Source organism: Aulonocara stuartgranti, assembly GCF_965226115.1.
Source record: "Aulonocara stuartgranti genome assembly, chromosome: 18".
In the NCBI taxonomy this organism is placed as follows: domain Eukaryota; kingdom Metazoa; phylum Chordata; class Actinopteri; order Cichliformes; family Cichlidae; genus Aulonocara; species Aulonocara stuartgranti.
Genome location: NC_138954.1, coordinates 34,313,776 through 34,330,061, shown reverse-complemented (window position 1 = coordinate 34,330,061; position 16,286 = coordinate 34,313,776). Strand labels below are relative to the sequence as shown.

The 16,286-nt window shown below is 43.2% G+C and overlaps 3 protein-coding genes across 5 annotated transcripts in view; 2 read left to right on the top strand and 1 right to left on the bottom strand.

The window, feature by feature from the left end:
• LOC309694714 (uncharacterized protein) overlaps nt 1-16,286 on the top strand; it is a gene marked incomplete at its 3' end in the record, with an annotated part of 515,021 nt that overhangs the window by 180,902 nt on the left and 317,833 nt on the right. The gene's annotated exons all lie outside the window — the stretch shown is intronic.
• atg10 (ATG10 autophagy related 10 homolog) lies at nt 5,589-13,068 on the bottom strand. Of its 2 annotated transcripts, none has more exons than XM_082514059.1 (7): nt 12,875-13,068; nt 9,280-9,384; nt 9,057-9,203; nt 8,807-8,981; nt 8,299-8,396; nt 8,128-8,225; nt 5,589-6,957 (listed from the first exon to the last, which is right to left on the bottom strand). In XM_082514059.1, exons 1-7 carry the CDS (start codon nt 12,950-12,952, stop codon nt 6,837-6,839), a joined length of 822 nt encoding a protein of 273 aa, XP_082370185.1. In that variant the 5' UTR covers nt 12,953-13,068; the 3' UTR covers nt 5,589-6,836. The 2 variants fall into 2 exon arrangements, with proteins under 2 accessions (XP_082370185.1, XP_082370186.1); XM_082514060.1 differs by having other exon boundaries at nt 12,786-12,952.
• LOC309694202 (THAP domain-containing protein 6-like) lies at nt 12,066-15,621 on the top strand. 2 transcript variants are annotated; one of them, XM_082514068.1, is made up of 4 exons: nt 12,071-12,601; nt 14,870-15,062; nt 15,142-15,228; nt 15,310-15,621. In XM_082514068.1, exons 1-4 carry the CDS (start codon nt 12,522-12,524, stop codon nt 15,520-15,522), a joined length of 573 nt encoding a protein of 190 aa, XP_082370194.1. In that variant the 5' UTR covers nt 12,071-12,521; the 3' UTR covers nt 15,523-15,621. The 2 variants fall into 2 exon arrangements, with proteins under 2 accessions (XP_082370193.1, XP_082370194.1); XM_082514067.1 differs by having other exon boundaries at nt 12,066-12,601; nt 15,142-15,621.

Below are 16,286 nucleotides of genomic sequence, written 5' to 3'. Positions count from 1 at the left end.
CAATCAGCTTCAGGTGAGGGAGGCAGTAGGCCCTGCCCATGGGTGGATACCAGGGAGGGCCAGACCTTCAGTGGAATTTTACAGCCACACACCCAGACCATGACACCGACCTCCTCGAGCACCGGAGCTGCCTTCAGCTGTTCAGCGCCAACTTTAAAAAGAATGAAGAAATTAAGAGATATTGGAGAGCAACAAGGAACCATTTACACTGAAGAGAATTCTCGGTCTCACTGCCAAGGAGGGTCTCCAAGTTGTTTTCTGCTGTGGTAAAGAATGTTGCGAGTGAAAATATTGAACTCAAGAAGCTGGTGTACGTGTACCTGATGAGGTATGCCGAGGAGAAACAGGACTTGGCATTGCTGTTTATTAGTATATTCCAGCAGACCCTTAAGGACCCAAACCAGTTCATTAATGTCATGTATATGATTCTGAAAAGCATCTTTCTATATTATTATTATTATTATGTGGCCTTGCAGCAAGAAGATCCCCAGTTCAAATCTGCTGGTCAGCAGGACCTTGGTCTGTGAAGTTCGCATGTGGCTTCCCTCTGTTCATGGTGGTCTATGGACCACCATGAACTTAAAAGGCTGCAGAGACAGATATCACCGTGTGATCCAGGTGATGGCATCCTTCATGCATCCTTTCATCAGGTCCAGCATCCCCCACAGCTTTCTGCCAAACACTAATTCAAAGGGAGAAAATCCTGTGGAGGCCTGGGGCACCTCCAGCACTGCAAACAACAAATCCCAGATACTGACCGGTTCTGGGTCCCCAGACCCCCAATAGCGCAAAAAACTGCACATTCCAGGGTGGCCTTTTGTTGTGGGCAGTCTGAGGTACACCTGTGCACTACTCATGATGTCAGATCAGCATCCTGATGTGGCACACCTGTGAGGTGGGATGGATTATCTCAATATAGCAGATGTGCCCACTACCACACATTTGGACTGATTTGTGACCACTGTTTGGGAGGGATGGTTATATTGTGTATCTGGAATGAATTTTAGGTCTCTACGTCCATCCCATGGGGAATGGGAGCAGTAACAAAGGTGTTGCGTTTATATTTTTGTTGAGTGTAGAACCCAATACGTCTCTCTGGGGGAGGGTGTCAGAGGGCCAGCAACGCAGAACACTAGTCCCACCTCCATCAGACACTGATGCGATCGCCAGCCTCAGCTGTGAGCCTTCCAGCCACACTGACAGGTGGTCCTCGGCCAATTTTACAGCAATTTCCAGGATAACCAGCCGATGAAAGTGGACCCACTCCACCGTTCCAGCCCGAAGCCACTCGTTCCACATCCCTGAAGGTCCTCTCCATGACAGGGAGGCTCATGGTGTAGTCGGGCCTCTCCCCACAGGAGCGGCAACAAGCGGTAGGGCCCACTCCTCCTCCGGCCACCAGCACACCTCCACCATGGGCGCAGAGATCGCCTTCTCCTAGGCGTCATCTCCCTCCACCATCCGGTGAAACATCACAGGGAGTTTTCCAATACCTCTGTCTGTCGCTCGGCTTGGCCCTGCACTGCCTTCAGTCATTTACGATGACTGTTACATTACCGCAACTCAAATCACCATTTGCGCCAGTGACTCAGGCGGCTGCGCGGGACGAGGCTCCGACATGCCGGCCGGGTTTTGGCACCATTTAAAAGGGCCGGCACAACTCAGTACTAAGCCTGTGTTCTTTGTGCTTCTTTCACACATGCCTGCTTTTCCCAAGACCTCGCACCCAGAGGTGGAGTGCCTGCTTGGTGCTCCGTTCCAGTCGTTGCTCCATCAGCTTCTTCGCACTCTCTCCTCTTCCCAGTGGCTACTAAAATGTGGAAGGCATGATTAGATGACGTTCACCATCTGTGACAATCAGCCTCCCCCTGACACCATGCCCTAAACCCACTGCTCCACCCGTCCTCTGCAGTTGAGCCACCAACCACACCCCACGACAAATTCATTCATTTCTCATTACTATGCATTACTCTCATATACTGGATCATGTATAACATGCCTACAGTCTCACACACTTACCTAAATCCCTATCTAATGAGGACACGCTCCCTTTGAGTGTTTATGTTTTTAACACAAGCTAACAGCATAGCTGAAAATGACGATGCGTGCACTTCAGGTGTTCATTGTCAGCCAAGGTTTTTCTGTCTTGTGCGTAGTTTGCACTTTAAAATCACATTCATGTGATTAAAAATAAAATCAGTCCAATGGCTACTCCTCAGATGTTGCAGACCTCTCTTCCATATCCTCCTCCTTCCACATGAAATGAGCTAGGATGACTTTATGTACTTTAAATATTCTTTAAAGATAAAATTTTGTTACTGTGTCAGGTGTGTATGTGAATTACGTGCACATACAGTGTGTTGGTAAACTTAAAAGCATAAAAATGCGGTAATTTTATTTTTCTGTTTTTGTTGGCCATGGCACCTAAACTATGTAGCATTATCTGTCTGCACTGACATGAGAGTCAGAGAAGTATTAGCACACAACTTCTGAGGCCAGTAAACAGCCCCCTCTGCTGGGTATCCTAGCAAACTACATGGAGCCGGTCTCTGGTACCTCTGCAGCCTCTTGATTTTCCAGGTAATTTCCAACCGCCTCAAAAGTTTGAAAAAAAAATCTCACCTATACAATCTAAAACTATACAATCCATTTTTTTCTATCCATCCATCCATTTTCTTTTCTTTGTCTGTGGCTGGGTCGCAGGGGCAGCAACCTAAACTTATCTGAGGGAGCACGAGGCATATCGAGGCCAGTCGAGAGCTGGGGCCTTCTTCTGGTAGGTAATGCCTGAAACACCTCACTCAGGAGGCATCTTAGTCAGATGCCCAAACCACCTCCTCTCTCAGGTTGCTGAACGCCTCACCCTATTTCTAAGGCAGAGCCCAGCTACCCTTGGAAGAAAGCTTTTTTTCAGCTGCTTGTATCTACAATCTCATTCATTACACTAAACACATAAGTGATTGTGGTGTCGTCCAAATCCAGCATAACATTCTGCCTACTGACAGGTAAATTGAATAACAGTGATTATCTCTTCATCATGGCAGCTGTGAGTGGGTGGAATATATTAGTGAGTAGTGAACATTTAGTCCTCAAATGATGTGTTGGAAGCAAGAAAATGTGCAAGTAGAGGGGTTTAAGAAAACAAAGCCCAGATGACTGGATCAGAGTATCTCCAAAACTGCAACTCTCGTGGGGTTTTCCTGGTCTGCAGTGGTCTGTCTAACAAAAGTAGTCCAAGGATGGAAGGGTGGTGAACCAGAGACGGGGTCATGTAGGGCCAAGCACCACTTAAGCCCACGTGGTCCAATCCAATAGATGAGCTACTGTAGCTCAGACTGGGAAAAAGGTTCATGTTGGTTCTGATAGAAAGATGTTAGAATACACAGTGCATTGCAGTTTCTCAACTTACAACTTAAAGGACTTAAAGGTTACGGTTGTCACTTAATTGTCCAGGCTTTCTTCTAGTTCGTTTTTGTAGTTCATGTGTTAAATCAGCTTGCCTTGTGTTTGATATCATTCACCTACCTGCTTTCACAGACCAGTGGATATGGGCTTTGGACTCATAGTAGACACAGTAGAAGCCTGCCTCCACATCAAGCCTGCACAGCATGTCATACATGCTCTTATTCCGGTCTGAGGTGGTGATATCCACCGCTCAGCCGTGATAGTGCAAAGACTCTTCAGAAAAATAGCCATCCTGATATTTCTTTCCATTAGCTTCAAAAATAATTTTAAGTTAAGCTACACCTCATGATATAATAGTTTTCTGTATTTTTGTATTTCCACTTAGTTTTTTTTAACTAAACAATGACCTGGTTTAATATGTCTTGTTGTTGATCTGACTTTGCATTTAAATCATTTTAGAAACTGTTTCGGACCAGCTGATTCTTTTAAATAGCATCCTCATATGCAAACCATTAAAGGTGGTTGGGTGTCATCAAGGGGTGTAGACTAGATCTCCTGAAAGCTGCACGCTCAGTCCTGTCTAAGTTTACATCCACAGTCACAGTTTGTATTTGTGAACATTGCAGCATCTAACCTTTGGATGAATTAACTGGGATATGTGCATTACCCGTAGATTAAACAGAATATAAAAGAATTTAAAATGAGCTTTAAACCTTCCCCAAAGGTTGATTCGGTTCATCTGGACGCAGCGTTTTGTGGGAGAAACGCTGCGTCACTCATCCAGTGACGTCTTCAGTCTCAGCTGACTGCAGGTTTCAATCTTATAAACAATATATTTGCATAATGACTGAAACCAGCCCACTGAAGGAGCAATGGACTGGGAGGTCATTTCCTTTAACTGACCTCCCAGCCCATAATAATGAAAACACAGATGACATCTGACCAGGATTTTTACATTTAGTCTTCAGTATGAGGTCCATTTTGATTTGTTTGAGTTTAGGTACCAGAACTACATCATTCGGCTTTGGAAAATATTTAGAACTGGGTTCAGACACAGCCATTTAAACCCTTCAATACATTCAAGAAAAGTCCATTCTCTTTGATCCGTGTCGGTTCTTAGCCATCCAAGTCATTGTAGAATAAGAAGCTTGGAAAGAACGCAGCTGGACTTGTTTAAGTTTCGTGGAGAAGTTTCACTTCTCATGCAAGAGGACTCTTCAGTTCTGAGAGTACTCTGAGCAGGTCATCTTGAATACATCTGGATGCCTAAATACACTTCCTGCAATTTAACTATCCAATTAGTATAACCGCACAGTAACAAACGGGTATACCTAATGAAGTGATTGTTGAGTATTAGTACACTGTCTAAAAATACCTTAAGCTCAAGTATAAATCTTAGGGGTTTTTGTTTGTTTTTTAAAATAAGGATTCCAATTCCTTCATGTTCAAATGACATCCACCTATACAGTGTGTAGTGTTGCTTTCCTAAACACTTAAGTCACCCTCGCCAAACTCCCGGTGGCGCCATCTTACCTAAGGTGTCCTTCTGTTCAACTTCCCTGTCAGACATGCACCATACACACAATGCAGTTAACTGATAGCATTATTTAAAAGCTTTATTCAACTGAAGCTGGATATCTTAGTTTAATATCTTAAGTGACCTAGCCTACCTACTTCCAGAGGCGCAATATCCACAGACTCAGTCAATACAGGCTGATGGACATCTCAGCCTGCACGCGTGCGATTGTGACTTTATGACAACACTTACCTTTGGTTTCAGACGTGGAGCACCTGAACTGGCTGCTTTCCAAAGCAATGCTGAATGGTCTGTGACAGACAGGGTAAGGCTGTAGCTCAGGAGGCTGAGCATCTACTGATCGGCAGGTTAATGGATCAATCACAGGCTGTTCTGGTGAAGCGCTTTGAGTGCTCAGAGTAGAAAAGCACTATATAAGAACTGTTCTAAATATATTCAAATTTTGATAATTATCAATACAAATTTATATACTATGCCATCCAGAGACCTGAAAGCGGCACTGTTTAGTGCACAATGAGATGGAAATGTCCAGTGAGATCCCATTTGTGGTCGTCTGTCCTTTCACAGTGGCCTGACATCTAATTATGACACCTTATTTATTCATCATTATCTGTTTCTTATGTCATGAACTGGCTCAAAGAAAGCAGGAGATTGCAGGGTTTACTTTAATATCGAGTCAGCAAATCAGTGTATGCTACTCGCTTCAAAGTCCGACACATTTTAAAAATGCTTTTTATGCTTTACACTTCAGTGTACACCATTTTAACCTGCCTGTCACTCAAAGTACTTGAGTTTGCTTTACAGTAAAAAAAAAGCAGCATTATCATTGGCAGTGTTCCAGTCATCCTTCAAGTCAAGACCGTAAGCAGAACTACTGCCTACCACCTACGTCATCAGCAAGATTTACTGTATACGGTCCACGTTGACTGTGCATCTGAGAAAACCGTGATGATGGCTTGATAGTATTCTTACTTTCCGGAACACTAAGCAGCAAACAAAAAACCTTAAATTAAATAGAACTTGAATAGTTACATAATTATCATTAAAATACAGACTATTTATTCAGAAAGGTGTTCTGCACTTGCACCGATGGATTAAACATTTCCCGTGAAACGCTAATTACATCTATAATAAAAATATCTCACAGGCTACACTGATGTGGCTCCGTTGAAAACTCACCACCATCAGCTGACCATATTACTGTATTGACTATATTTAAAAGAATCAAACGTTGAACTGTTTTCCCACTCAGAAAGATTCTGTGGAATACTCGGCCACACCCACTTGTTGGAGATTTCCCACCAGGTGTTTCTTTCAGCATTATACAACTTCTCTTAACTCTCCTCCAACTTCTTTTGAAATGTTTTGCTGGTATAAAATGTACAAATGCATTTCAAAAAGGTCGTGATTGGTTTCGTTTTGTTTTTGTATCATTTCAATGAGGTCTGCAAATCCCAGGATTATATTTTTATTACATTTTGCACAGTTGAGTCTAAATTCTAGCACAATATGTATTGTATACATTACATCAACACAAATATTAAATGTATTAATAGCACAGGGCATCTCTCCAAAGCACGGAGTTGGTATCTAATCAAAACGCTGATTTTGACAGTGGTCAAATTAAAGGAAAAAGAGCATCTCACTACGAGTTCAAGCCGCCATGTGCCACTGATTCTCCATGTCTATGGATCTGTAGTGGAGAGATGGGCCGCGATTCTTCTGTAAGATATTCCATGTTTTGATGATGAAAGTGGAGAGCGTTATCTAACACTGGTCCAAACTCTCCCCGGACGGGGGAGATGTCACTCATTTGCAAGTCTTCCTTGCAAAATGTCGCACAGAGCCGTCTCCACGGTGCTGCTCATCAAATCTGAAGCAGAGCGCTGTAGCTCTAGTCAGGCTCACTGCTGCTGGGAGAGGACGGATGGAGCTGGGTGCAGTACTTCAGAGGGACGTCCAGACCCACCACAGGACCCACCACACTGAGCCACAACAACACATAGTTCACTGGCCTGCCCACACACACACAGACACACACACACATATGTATGAATCCAGCTTTTCAAAAAACAGAGGAAGCAACAACTGCATCAAAAAGAAAACTGCAAAGAGTCACGATGTACAGAGTCGACACCCTCTGTCAGCTCAAACTTTTATATACTGGGACAACAAAGGAACCAGATCTTTACCAGGTTTTAAAATGATTTAAATACAGACTCGGATAAACAACAGAACATGAGGTATTATACCACGCTGTTACTTATTGAACAAAAACTAATCCAAAACGCAGAAGCAGAGATGTCGACAGCAGGACTGTATTTCATGTTACTGTTCTCAGACTGGTTTGATGTTTCAACGCACGATCGTAGTGATGTTAAACTCGTGTTGCAAATGACTCTGAAAAGCAACGAGACTGAAAATGTAACGAGTTGAAATCACAGATATTCGTATAAAAATGAAGGAAGATGTTAGAAAAATAAAGAAAAAAGTACCTGAAAATTCTACTTAAGTACAAAATCAAAGTACTTGTACACACACACACACACACACACACACACACACACACACACACACACACACACACACACACACACACCTGTATTTCTGCTTCGTTTTGTTAGTTCCAATATGTCTTGTTGTTGATCTGACTTTGTATTTAAATCATTTTAGAAACTTTTTAGGATCAGCTGATTTTCTTAAACAGCATCTTCATATGTCACCATCAGAGGTGACAGAGGGTGTAGACTAGATCTCCTGAAAGCTGCACGTTCAATCCTGTTTAAGTTTACACCCACAGTCACAGAGTAACAACCAGAGCTACGAGTGGACAGCTGCAGAGTCCTACGGTTCCCGAGTTAATACTTTGAACCAAACTGACATTCAGTTAGTGAAAGCAACAACACGGTGTATGCGTCAGTGTGACACCATGTGTGTTGATGTGATCTGATTTTGCAGCAGCAGAGTTGGTCTTGAAAAAGCGTCCAGTTTTCACTAATGTGGACCTAAAAATAAGTTTGTTTTTTGAAATGCAATCCAAATCCAACCAGGCTAAAAATACAAAATCAGAAACATGAGAAATATTTTAATACAGGAGTCAATGTTCCCGAGCTGCCTGATCAACAGAGCAACACTGAGCTACCTCAGAGTTTTACATCAACAGCGCTGTGGTTCGGCGACCCTACCTGGGCTGTTCCTGAGCCTCCTGCAGCACAGGCCTCATGAACTCCTCCGTTCTACAGGGGTGGAGCATAAAGAAAGGCTGACCCAGCAGAGGATGCTCCTGGCACACAGACACAAGAGTAAGTGGACTGTCAGGAGAAAAGTAGAGATAATGATGCCGAGACTTCCTTTACCTGTTGAGTGATTGCAGTCAAAGGACTGTTCTGAAGGCAGTGTCTGAAGTTTGGATGAACAGAGCTCCACACGTCCTCTAACATCAGACTCCGACCCTCTGACAAAGAGCAGTACAAAACGGGTGAGTTTATACCACAGGGACCTGCTGAGGGACGACCTCCTGCCACAGGTTAGTGCATCATCACCAACATTAAGTCTGAGTCGCCTTCATACTGATGAGTTTAGTTTTCATTCTTCTGCCCTTTGTTCTGCTGTTTATGTTTCGTGGTTGTGTTACTCGAGTTTAACCAAACATCATCACTTCCACCTGTGTACTTGATTTACACAAAATACCGAGTCCCTTGAAAGAGCTACACAGCAGTTGTGGAGAAAGCTGCTGCGGTGAAACACAGCTAACATCATGTTGGTGGCGAGTGGCAGCAAAGGCAAACGCTGCGGTATCCTGCTCAAACAGGAGGACACGGGGGTAGGTGTGTGTGTGCCGTGGCTGCCGTATGTGTGACTAACCCAGGGTGAAAGCTCTGAAATACAGCACAGGAGCGCTGTAGCTGCAAGAGTACAGGATGTGATACTCGTACTGAAGCACGTGGCTGCTGCCTTCAGACAGCACGCAGACTGCATCGTCCTCATCACCGCCGTCGCCTGTGATGCCATCAGAATGAAAACGGGTAGCAACAACAGGCTGTGGAGGAAGAGACACATTTAGTGATATTTACTGGAGAGACAGCTGGAAAATGAAGCGCTGTTCAAGTTTCACCTGCGTCCTTTCCTGCTGCTGCAGTTCTTGGATGGGGTGAGCGAAAATAGGGGAAACTGAAGCAGCTTCCTTCTGTTTCTGTGCATCACAGCAGTCAGCTACGACTGACCTGAGAACAGTCTTCCTGAGGTAGCCCTCTTCTGAACCCTGTACCAAAATCAGACTGCCTTTAAAGCACAGCTCCAGGCTGCTCATCAAGATCAAGATTGAGAGGCCTCCTCACCTGGACTGCCTCCCAGCTCCAGCCATCTCTCAGATGCTCAGACTGCTGCAGGAGGAGCTGACAGCAGGAAAAGAACTCCTTTTCATTCAGCGCACACCCACTCATCTATGCAGAGGACACACAAAAACAAAACAGTATTTCATGTATAGTCAGACTGTGGATGCACGTGTGCCGATATAAGTTGGGTGCATAAATATCAGGACCAAGACAACTCAGATGCAGGTGAAGTGCAGCCTTTCAGCTTTCATTCAGCAAGTTGAACTAAAAGTTTGCATAAAAATATAAGTAACTAAAGCATTTATTTAACACAATCCCATCATTTCAGGGGCTCAAAAGTAATTGGACAAATCAAATAACTGAAAATAAAATGTTCATTTCTAATACTTGGTTGAAAATCCTTTGCCGGCGATGACAGTCTGAAGTCTTGAACTCATGGACATCACTAGATGTCCTCCTGACTCTCCCAGGCCTTTACCGCAGCAGCTTTCAGTTGCTGTTTGTTTGTGGCCTGTCTGTCTTCTACATGTGAAATGCTCAGTTGGGTTAAGATCAGGTGACTGACTTGGTCATTCAAGGATATTCCACTTCTTTGCTTTAATAAACTCTTGCAGTGCAAGCTGTCCAGCGTTCTTCATGGAACACTGGATATGGACATGCCTTACTCATGGAGAGTGTTGTTCACGTGATTGGCTGTTGTGAAGTCTTTTCTCATCACCATGGTAATGATTCTGCAGTCATCTGTAGACGTCCAGGTCTTTTTGTGTTTCTGACTTCACCAGTGCTTGCTTTCTTTCTCAGGATGTACCAAACTGTAGATTTTCCATATTGTGAAGACATTTCTCGGATGGGTTTGTTTTTGCAGCTTCAGGATGGCTTGTTTCCCCTGCATGGACAGCTCCTTTGACCACATGTTGTCTGTTCACAGCAAAATCTCCAAATGCAAGCACCGCACCTCAAATCAGCTCCAGGCACAAGGAAGGAACTGCCCACACCTGCCTGTGAAACAGCCTTTGAGTCAACTGTCCAATTACATTGGTCCCTTTAAAAACAGGGTGGCACATGTTAAGGAGCTGAAATTTCTAAACTCTTCATCCAATTTGAATGTAGATAGTCTACACATCATGTCCACGTCCATTATAGAACTATAACTGGAATATGTTTCAGTAAACAGGTTAAAAAACTAAACTTGTGTCAGTGTTCAAATATATATGGACCTGATTGTCTTTGAGCTCATTTTACGTACAGATGCACTGACCTCATATTTAGATGGAATATTGCTTAAAGGCAAGATGACTCGTGTATTTCACCCTTGCTGTGACAGCGTTTTTCCTACGTTTGCATAAGTGTTTAAGTTGACTGCTAACTGTGAGTTACCAAACCTAAATGCGCTCACGCTAGAGATGCTCTTCTGCTTCTTCACTCCCTCTTGCTCATTATGGTTGATGTAACAGTTGTTGGGACACTTTTGTTACACTTACAGTAACGTAAAGCATAGTCTTAATTGATATTATCCCTTATTGTCAGGGATTCCACATGGGAGGTGAAGAACCACAAATTGTTCATAGTTAAAGCAAAGTTACGTGCTACATATCTTTATGCATGCTCAAACAACTGGGTAAGTACATCCCAGAAAGTTGATTCTTTTCATCTGGATGCAGCGTTTTTGGTGGGAGAAACGTAATGCAAGCTCTTCAATGCAACCACAGCATTGTAAGAGCTTGAAAGTACCCTTAGTGCACAACCAGCCAAAGCGCCACAAAGACTGCGGGCGCGACACGTGATGGGACACAATCAGTCTCCTCAGACCGTGACCTGTCCTGATGATAAGAGGTTAAAAACAGAGCCAAAGGGTCCGACTGTCCAAGGTGGACGGCTGTGCAGGTCTTGGAGGATCCTCTGATGTTGGTGTAAACCTGATCCAGTGGTTTTCCATTCCATGTTCCAATGGGAACGTTTTTGTGGCACTTTGGTAACACAGACTTCAGGTTTGTGTGGTTAAAGTCCCCCGCCATAATAAAGGAACTAGCCGGAAGTCTTGTTGTTTACTGATGGCATTATGCGGTCTACTCACAGCTAATTTTGCACTGGTCCATAGATGACTGTACACAGCAAAGACAAACAGTGTGCTACGTTCAATGCTGAGATGATAAGGTGTCCATTTTAGCAATGTGAACTCCGAGTCTATGGAAAATGTTTTTCTCCAACAGCAACATCAGTCCAGAAGTTGTCTTTCAACAAATGCACACACCTCTTCCTTTGTTCTTCTCAGCCTCTGGTGTGCAGTCCACTCTGTAGACACTGTGTCCCAGTGTTTCCACAGCTGCATCTGGCATGTTCTTAATACAGCCATGTCTCGGAAATTATTGTTCCACACCTGTCACTGACAAACTAGAGCCTCAAATCATCCGTTTTGTTGAAAAGTGAGCGAGAACTAAACTGTGCCGAGACTAACGTAGCCCGGCTCTAATCAGAGAGTGTGCAGGTCCAGTCGGTTTTGATTCCAGGGCCGAATTTCTAAAAAAGAGATTTAGCTTTGAGGTGGATCAGTGTTCTTTTTGTACTGACGAAAATGAAACCCTAAAACATTTCTTCCATGCCCTATCACACAATGCTTTTGGTGTGACATAAAAAATTGGATTTCTCTAAAAATGAATGATGTGCCACCATTTGAACTATATCATGTTTTTTTATATGGATCATCTAGCTTTGGATGTCTACCCAACATGGTATTGAGTAAATATCATATCCATTGTGCTAGATGGGGGAACTCTAAGCCTTATTTCCCTGGTTTTATTAATGATTTTAAGTTTTTTTTCTTCGCTTAAAAAGACAAAGAGCAAATATGCCAAACATTTTTACCAGGGTATTGCCCATCTCCTGCTATTCTAAATTTTGACTTATTTTATGTTTTTTGTTTCACTGCTCCCTTTTATGCACAATTTAAATGCCTGCCATGTATCTTTTGTTTTTTTAATTGTACTTTTTTATTCATTTACTTTTTTATTATTCCCCTAATTCTGTATTTCTTGTACTGTTTCTAATTTTCATTTGCATTATTATCCGTGTTCCTCTTTGAGAGTTTGTATTTTGCAATTGCTCAATAAAAAAACAGTTTGTTTTCCGGATCACGTGACCACTGCGTTCATGATTCATACGTGGGTTCCTCATCCGGCTCCTGAGACGTGTTTATACCGCCGCCATATTGCAACGGGGTTCCTCGGGTCAGCCCAAAATAACAGAACATGCCAGACTTCTGTGCCGCTCTCGGGTGCTCTAATCAAAGGAACGCCAACACCAAGCAGCAGGGAATAACTTTCCACAGGTGAGCCGCTACAATACTACTGCTGTACGAGCATAGCATCTAGTTTACGACTATTAGCGTTTCTTCACACAGCAGAGTGTCAACAGCTTTAACACAGTTATTTAACTTTAAGCTGCCAAACCATTAAAGCGTCAGTGAGGCTGAACATGGAAGCTGTGAGTCAGCTGGGTGCTGTAGTACTGACCCACGGCACGCGACGGATGCGTTGTCTGTGGTAATGTTGCTCCTGTGTGCGGGTAGAAAACGGCTCCAGTTTATTTCATCTGCACTCACCAAGCACAGCACTGCGCGACGGGTCCCGTACGAAACTGCCACATCCGTTTTACGACAGTTCCTACCGCTTTCTGTCATGGCACCGAGTGACGTTGCAGCAAACGTATTTATTATTTATGCCACAGTGATGTGCGACACCACTGATTTCCTTTCCGATCCTTTGTACAGAAACTTAATGTGTGATTTAAACTTCTAGCTTCATAACGATCACAGGACATCAGACAACTTGTCCTTATTGTTTAATTATGAAGGATTATCATGTAGAAATAAAAGCCTGAAGTTGTGCGTTAACTGACGTTATGTGAACACGTATATCGTGTCATTTAACATGTATGTACTTGCCTGGACATTTCAACAAAAATACTCTATTCACACTTTCCCTCATCCACGGTAGTGCAGCGCCACACTGCAAATTTTGGTATCAATCCAATACCAAGTAAACACAGGGCCACTATTGCCGATATCCGTACCAATAATTGTAAGTTATTCAGGCAGCTGATTGGGGGAGAGTGGTGTGCCATCACTTACCAGATTAAGTCTCAATTTGCAAATTCTGAGCACATTTTGTTCACCACTATATCACTGTCATTGTTACTTTGCAGAATAATTAGTTAACACAACAAAACACACCTTTCAGCTTGTCATGTGTTTTGAAACTGGGTTTTTGGGGACCTGGAATGTAAATGTTTCTGTCTCTAAAGCACACAAAAAGGTTTGGAAATTTTTTGTAGTGCATGTTTGAGGTTTATTTTTTCAAAGAAATAATTAACACAGTTCAGCGGGCTACATACTGAATTTGAAGGATGAAAGCGAAGTTGGACCGATCCACCCGCCTCTAACGTTTACGTTGTAAAGTGGGACTCCAGTTATTGTTCAGACAACAAGAACAATGAATTGCATGGCCTTCTAAAAGTGATATTGGAAAAAAAATAATAGCTGATTTTTGAATCCAGTAAGTTCAGGTAACAGATGTCTTCATGTACCTGTATGGAGATATTTCCCCATTCAAACAGCAGTGCCCACTTTGTCCCAATGCGCCTAAACAAGAGGAAAATGCTGCTCGTTTGTTTCAGGCAATCCAGCACACCCAGATCTTTGGAGAGTCTCAGCTGCTGGAATAGTTTTTGATCATTTCAGTTTCTTCAGATGTTAACTGTAATTATTAGAGAGATTATTATATTTTTGTCACCACTCTTCCTTGAATACTTGAGATAAAAAAAATCTAACTTTAGTGCTTTGTATGTTAGAACTTTACTCTTCTCATTGACTGAAGCACCAACAACAGCACAAGCAAGCTTGGGCCGGGGGCTAGTTACGTGGTGCAGACGGGGGGGGCCTGTGACTGCCCCTGCCATGCTTTGTGTTCCCCTGCTGAAGCATGAAAGAGGCTGGGGGTTTATGAGTCGTGGTTCAGTAGAGCACACCTGTCCTTGCAGTGGTTTGTAGCCTCTTGGATGTTGATGTGACTCACAGCCACAGGTTCAGATTCAATGGGGGAAAACAAGAGACAGTTCATCACGAGAATGTGCTGAATTTCAGATCTTATCTTTCAGATATCAAAGTGAACATGAAGCTCATTTTCCACATTATGGTCATTCTAGGAGCCAGAAAAGAGAATTCTCCTGGGTATGCCCACTGGGTAATGACTTGCAGCCAATCAGTGCACAGTGTCCTTTGTTTCTCAGTCAGAACCAGCACTTCCACACGGTCAAGGGAAAAACGGCTTAAGGCTCCATAATGGGATATGGTGAACACAAAAACAGGCAGCTGTGTTGAATCAGCAGTGCTAACATGAAATGAGAAAAGCTGAGAATAGTTCATTAAAAGGAGGACAGGGTGCATCAACATGTGGTTGTGTGTATACAGCGTTGACTTTGAAGCTCAGAGGGGGGAAACCTCTGAGTTCTGAGGGACCACAGTAGTGTACTGTGTACCTTGTTGCTACAGACAACAGGACTACATGCTGTTCTCCTCATAAGGCTCTTATCTCTGTAGGTTCCCGAAGGACAAAGTTAAAAGGCAGTTATGGAAAATGGCCCTGAAGAGAAGAGACTTTGAGCCAAATGACCGCTCGGTTGTCTGCAGCTGTCATTTTAAAGCAGAAGACTTTGACAGGACTGGACAGACAACTCGTATAAGAGAAGGAGTGATCCCATCAGTTTTTTTATTTACAAGACATCTTGGCAAGGTGAGTATCACATATCACAGGCTGTGTTGAACCGAGTGATAACTGTGAGGAAAACCTTTTGCACTCTGAACCTTCCCAGGCACATACTGCAACCAGAACAAGCAGGACCTCTCAGAAAGCTGCAGAAGAACCCCCACAGGTGCAGGATGTGGAGCAAACAGCATCTGTGAGTGACAGCTGCCGTTTACACATTCTGGACCGTCATCAGTTAGAAAGCCACTTTTCATTCAGTCGTAATATTTTTCAGGATCATCAGTATGCGCTAGACCCAGTGCAAGTAAAAAAGCGGTTAAATGAGGCCCGGGAGAAGTTGGAAGAATTGCGTCGGGACTTAAGAAATGCTAAGGATCGGGAAAGAAGGCACAAAAAGACAGTAAAAAGCTTGCTGGAGGATTTGAAACACAAACACATGCTCTCAGAAGAACTGCAGCAAAGACTGGATGATATTCTGCTTGGCTAAACTGTGGCCTCTCTTTGTCGCTCCACTGGCCTGCGATGTTCCTACAAAAACAAAAAAACGTTGCTCAGATTTGATATTAAAGTTCTTAAAAAAACAGTGTTTCCGTGACAACATGTGGGTTATATTAGTGTGATCCTTTGTAAATGTTCAAAATAAAATCTATAACACTTTTTTAAAAACCATAACAAGTGAAGTGATAAACAGTGATAGAAGTTTATCAAACATAACATTCATACTGGAAGCAAAGGAACCTCTCACTCATGTCTCATTAAGTGCTCGTCAGCAAGCAGTAGACAAACGTAGCAGCACAGGTCGCTGTGTGCTGCTGTTCCAGGCTTTAGAGCAATTTAATGGAATAATCTGACAAATAATCTGACCTGCTGTGTTGTGGTTTCAAGGCCTGATATTGCACATAACCTAAGTAGTCTTGCAGACACAGCATGCTAACGATGTCTTAGTCAGGAGCGTCTAAGATCCACTCCAGAAGGCTCGGCTTGTATCTCAGGGCAGAGTTGTGAATAATCCCGCAGCTTTTTACTTTCACATTAGATTTTATGTGACTATTATCAATTCTTTCCCGTTTTGTTGAACTATTCCATTGTCTGCTGCACAAACCCAGATTCTTAAGCATTAACAAGCTGTTCTTTTAAGCTTGGTTCATGCGTGTTATAGAGCTCAACCTTCGTGCAGCTCCTCTGCAGTAACATTAAGCACACCTTTGATCTCACGAGTATCCAATCAGATCTCGAGACATATTTTTGTAC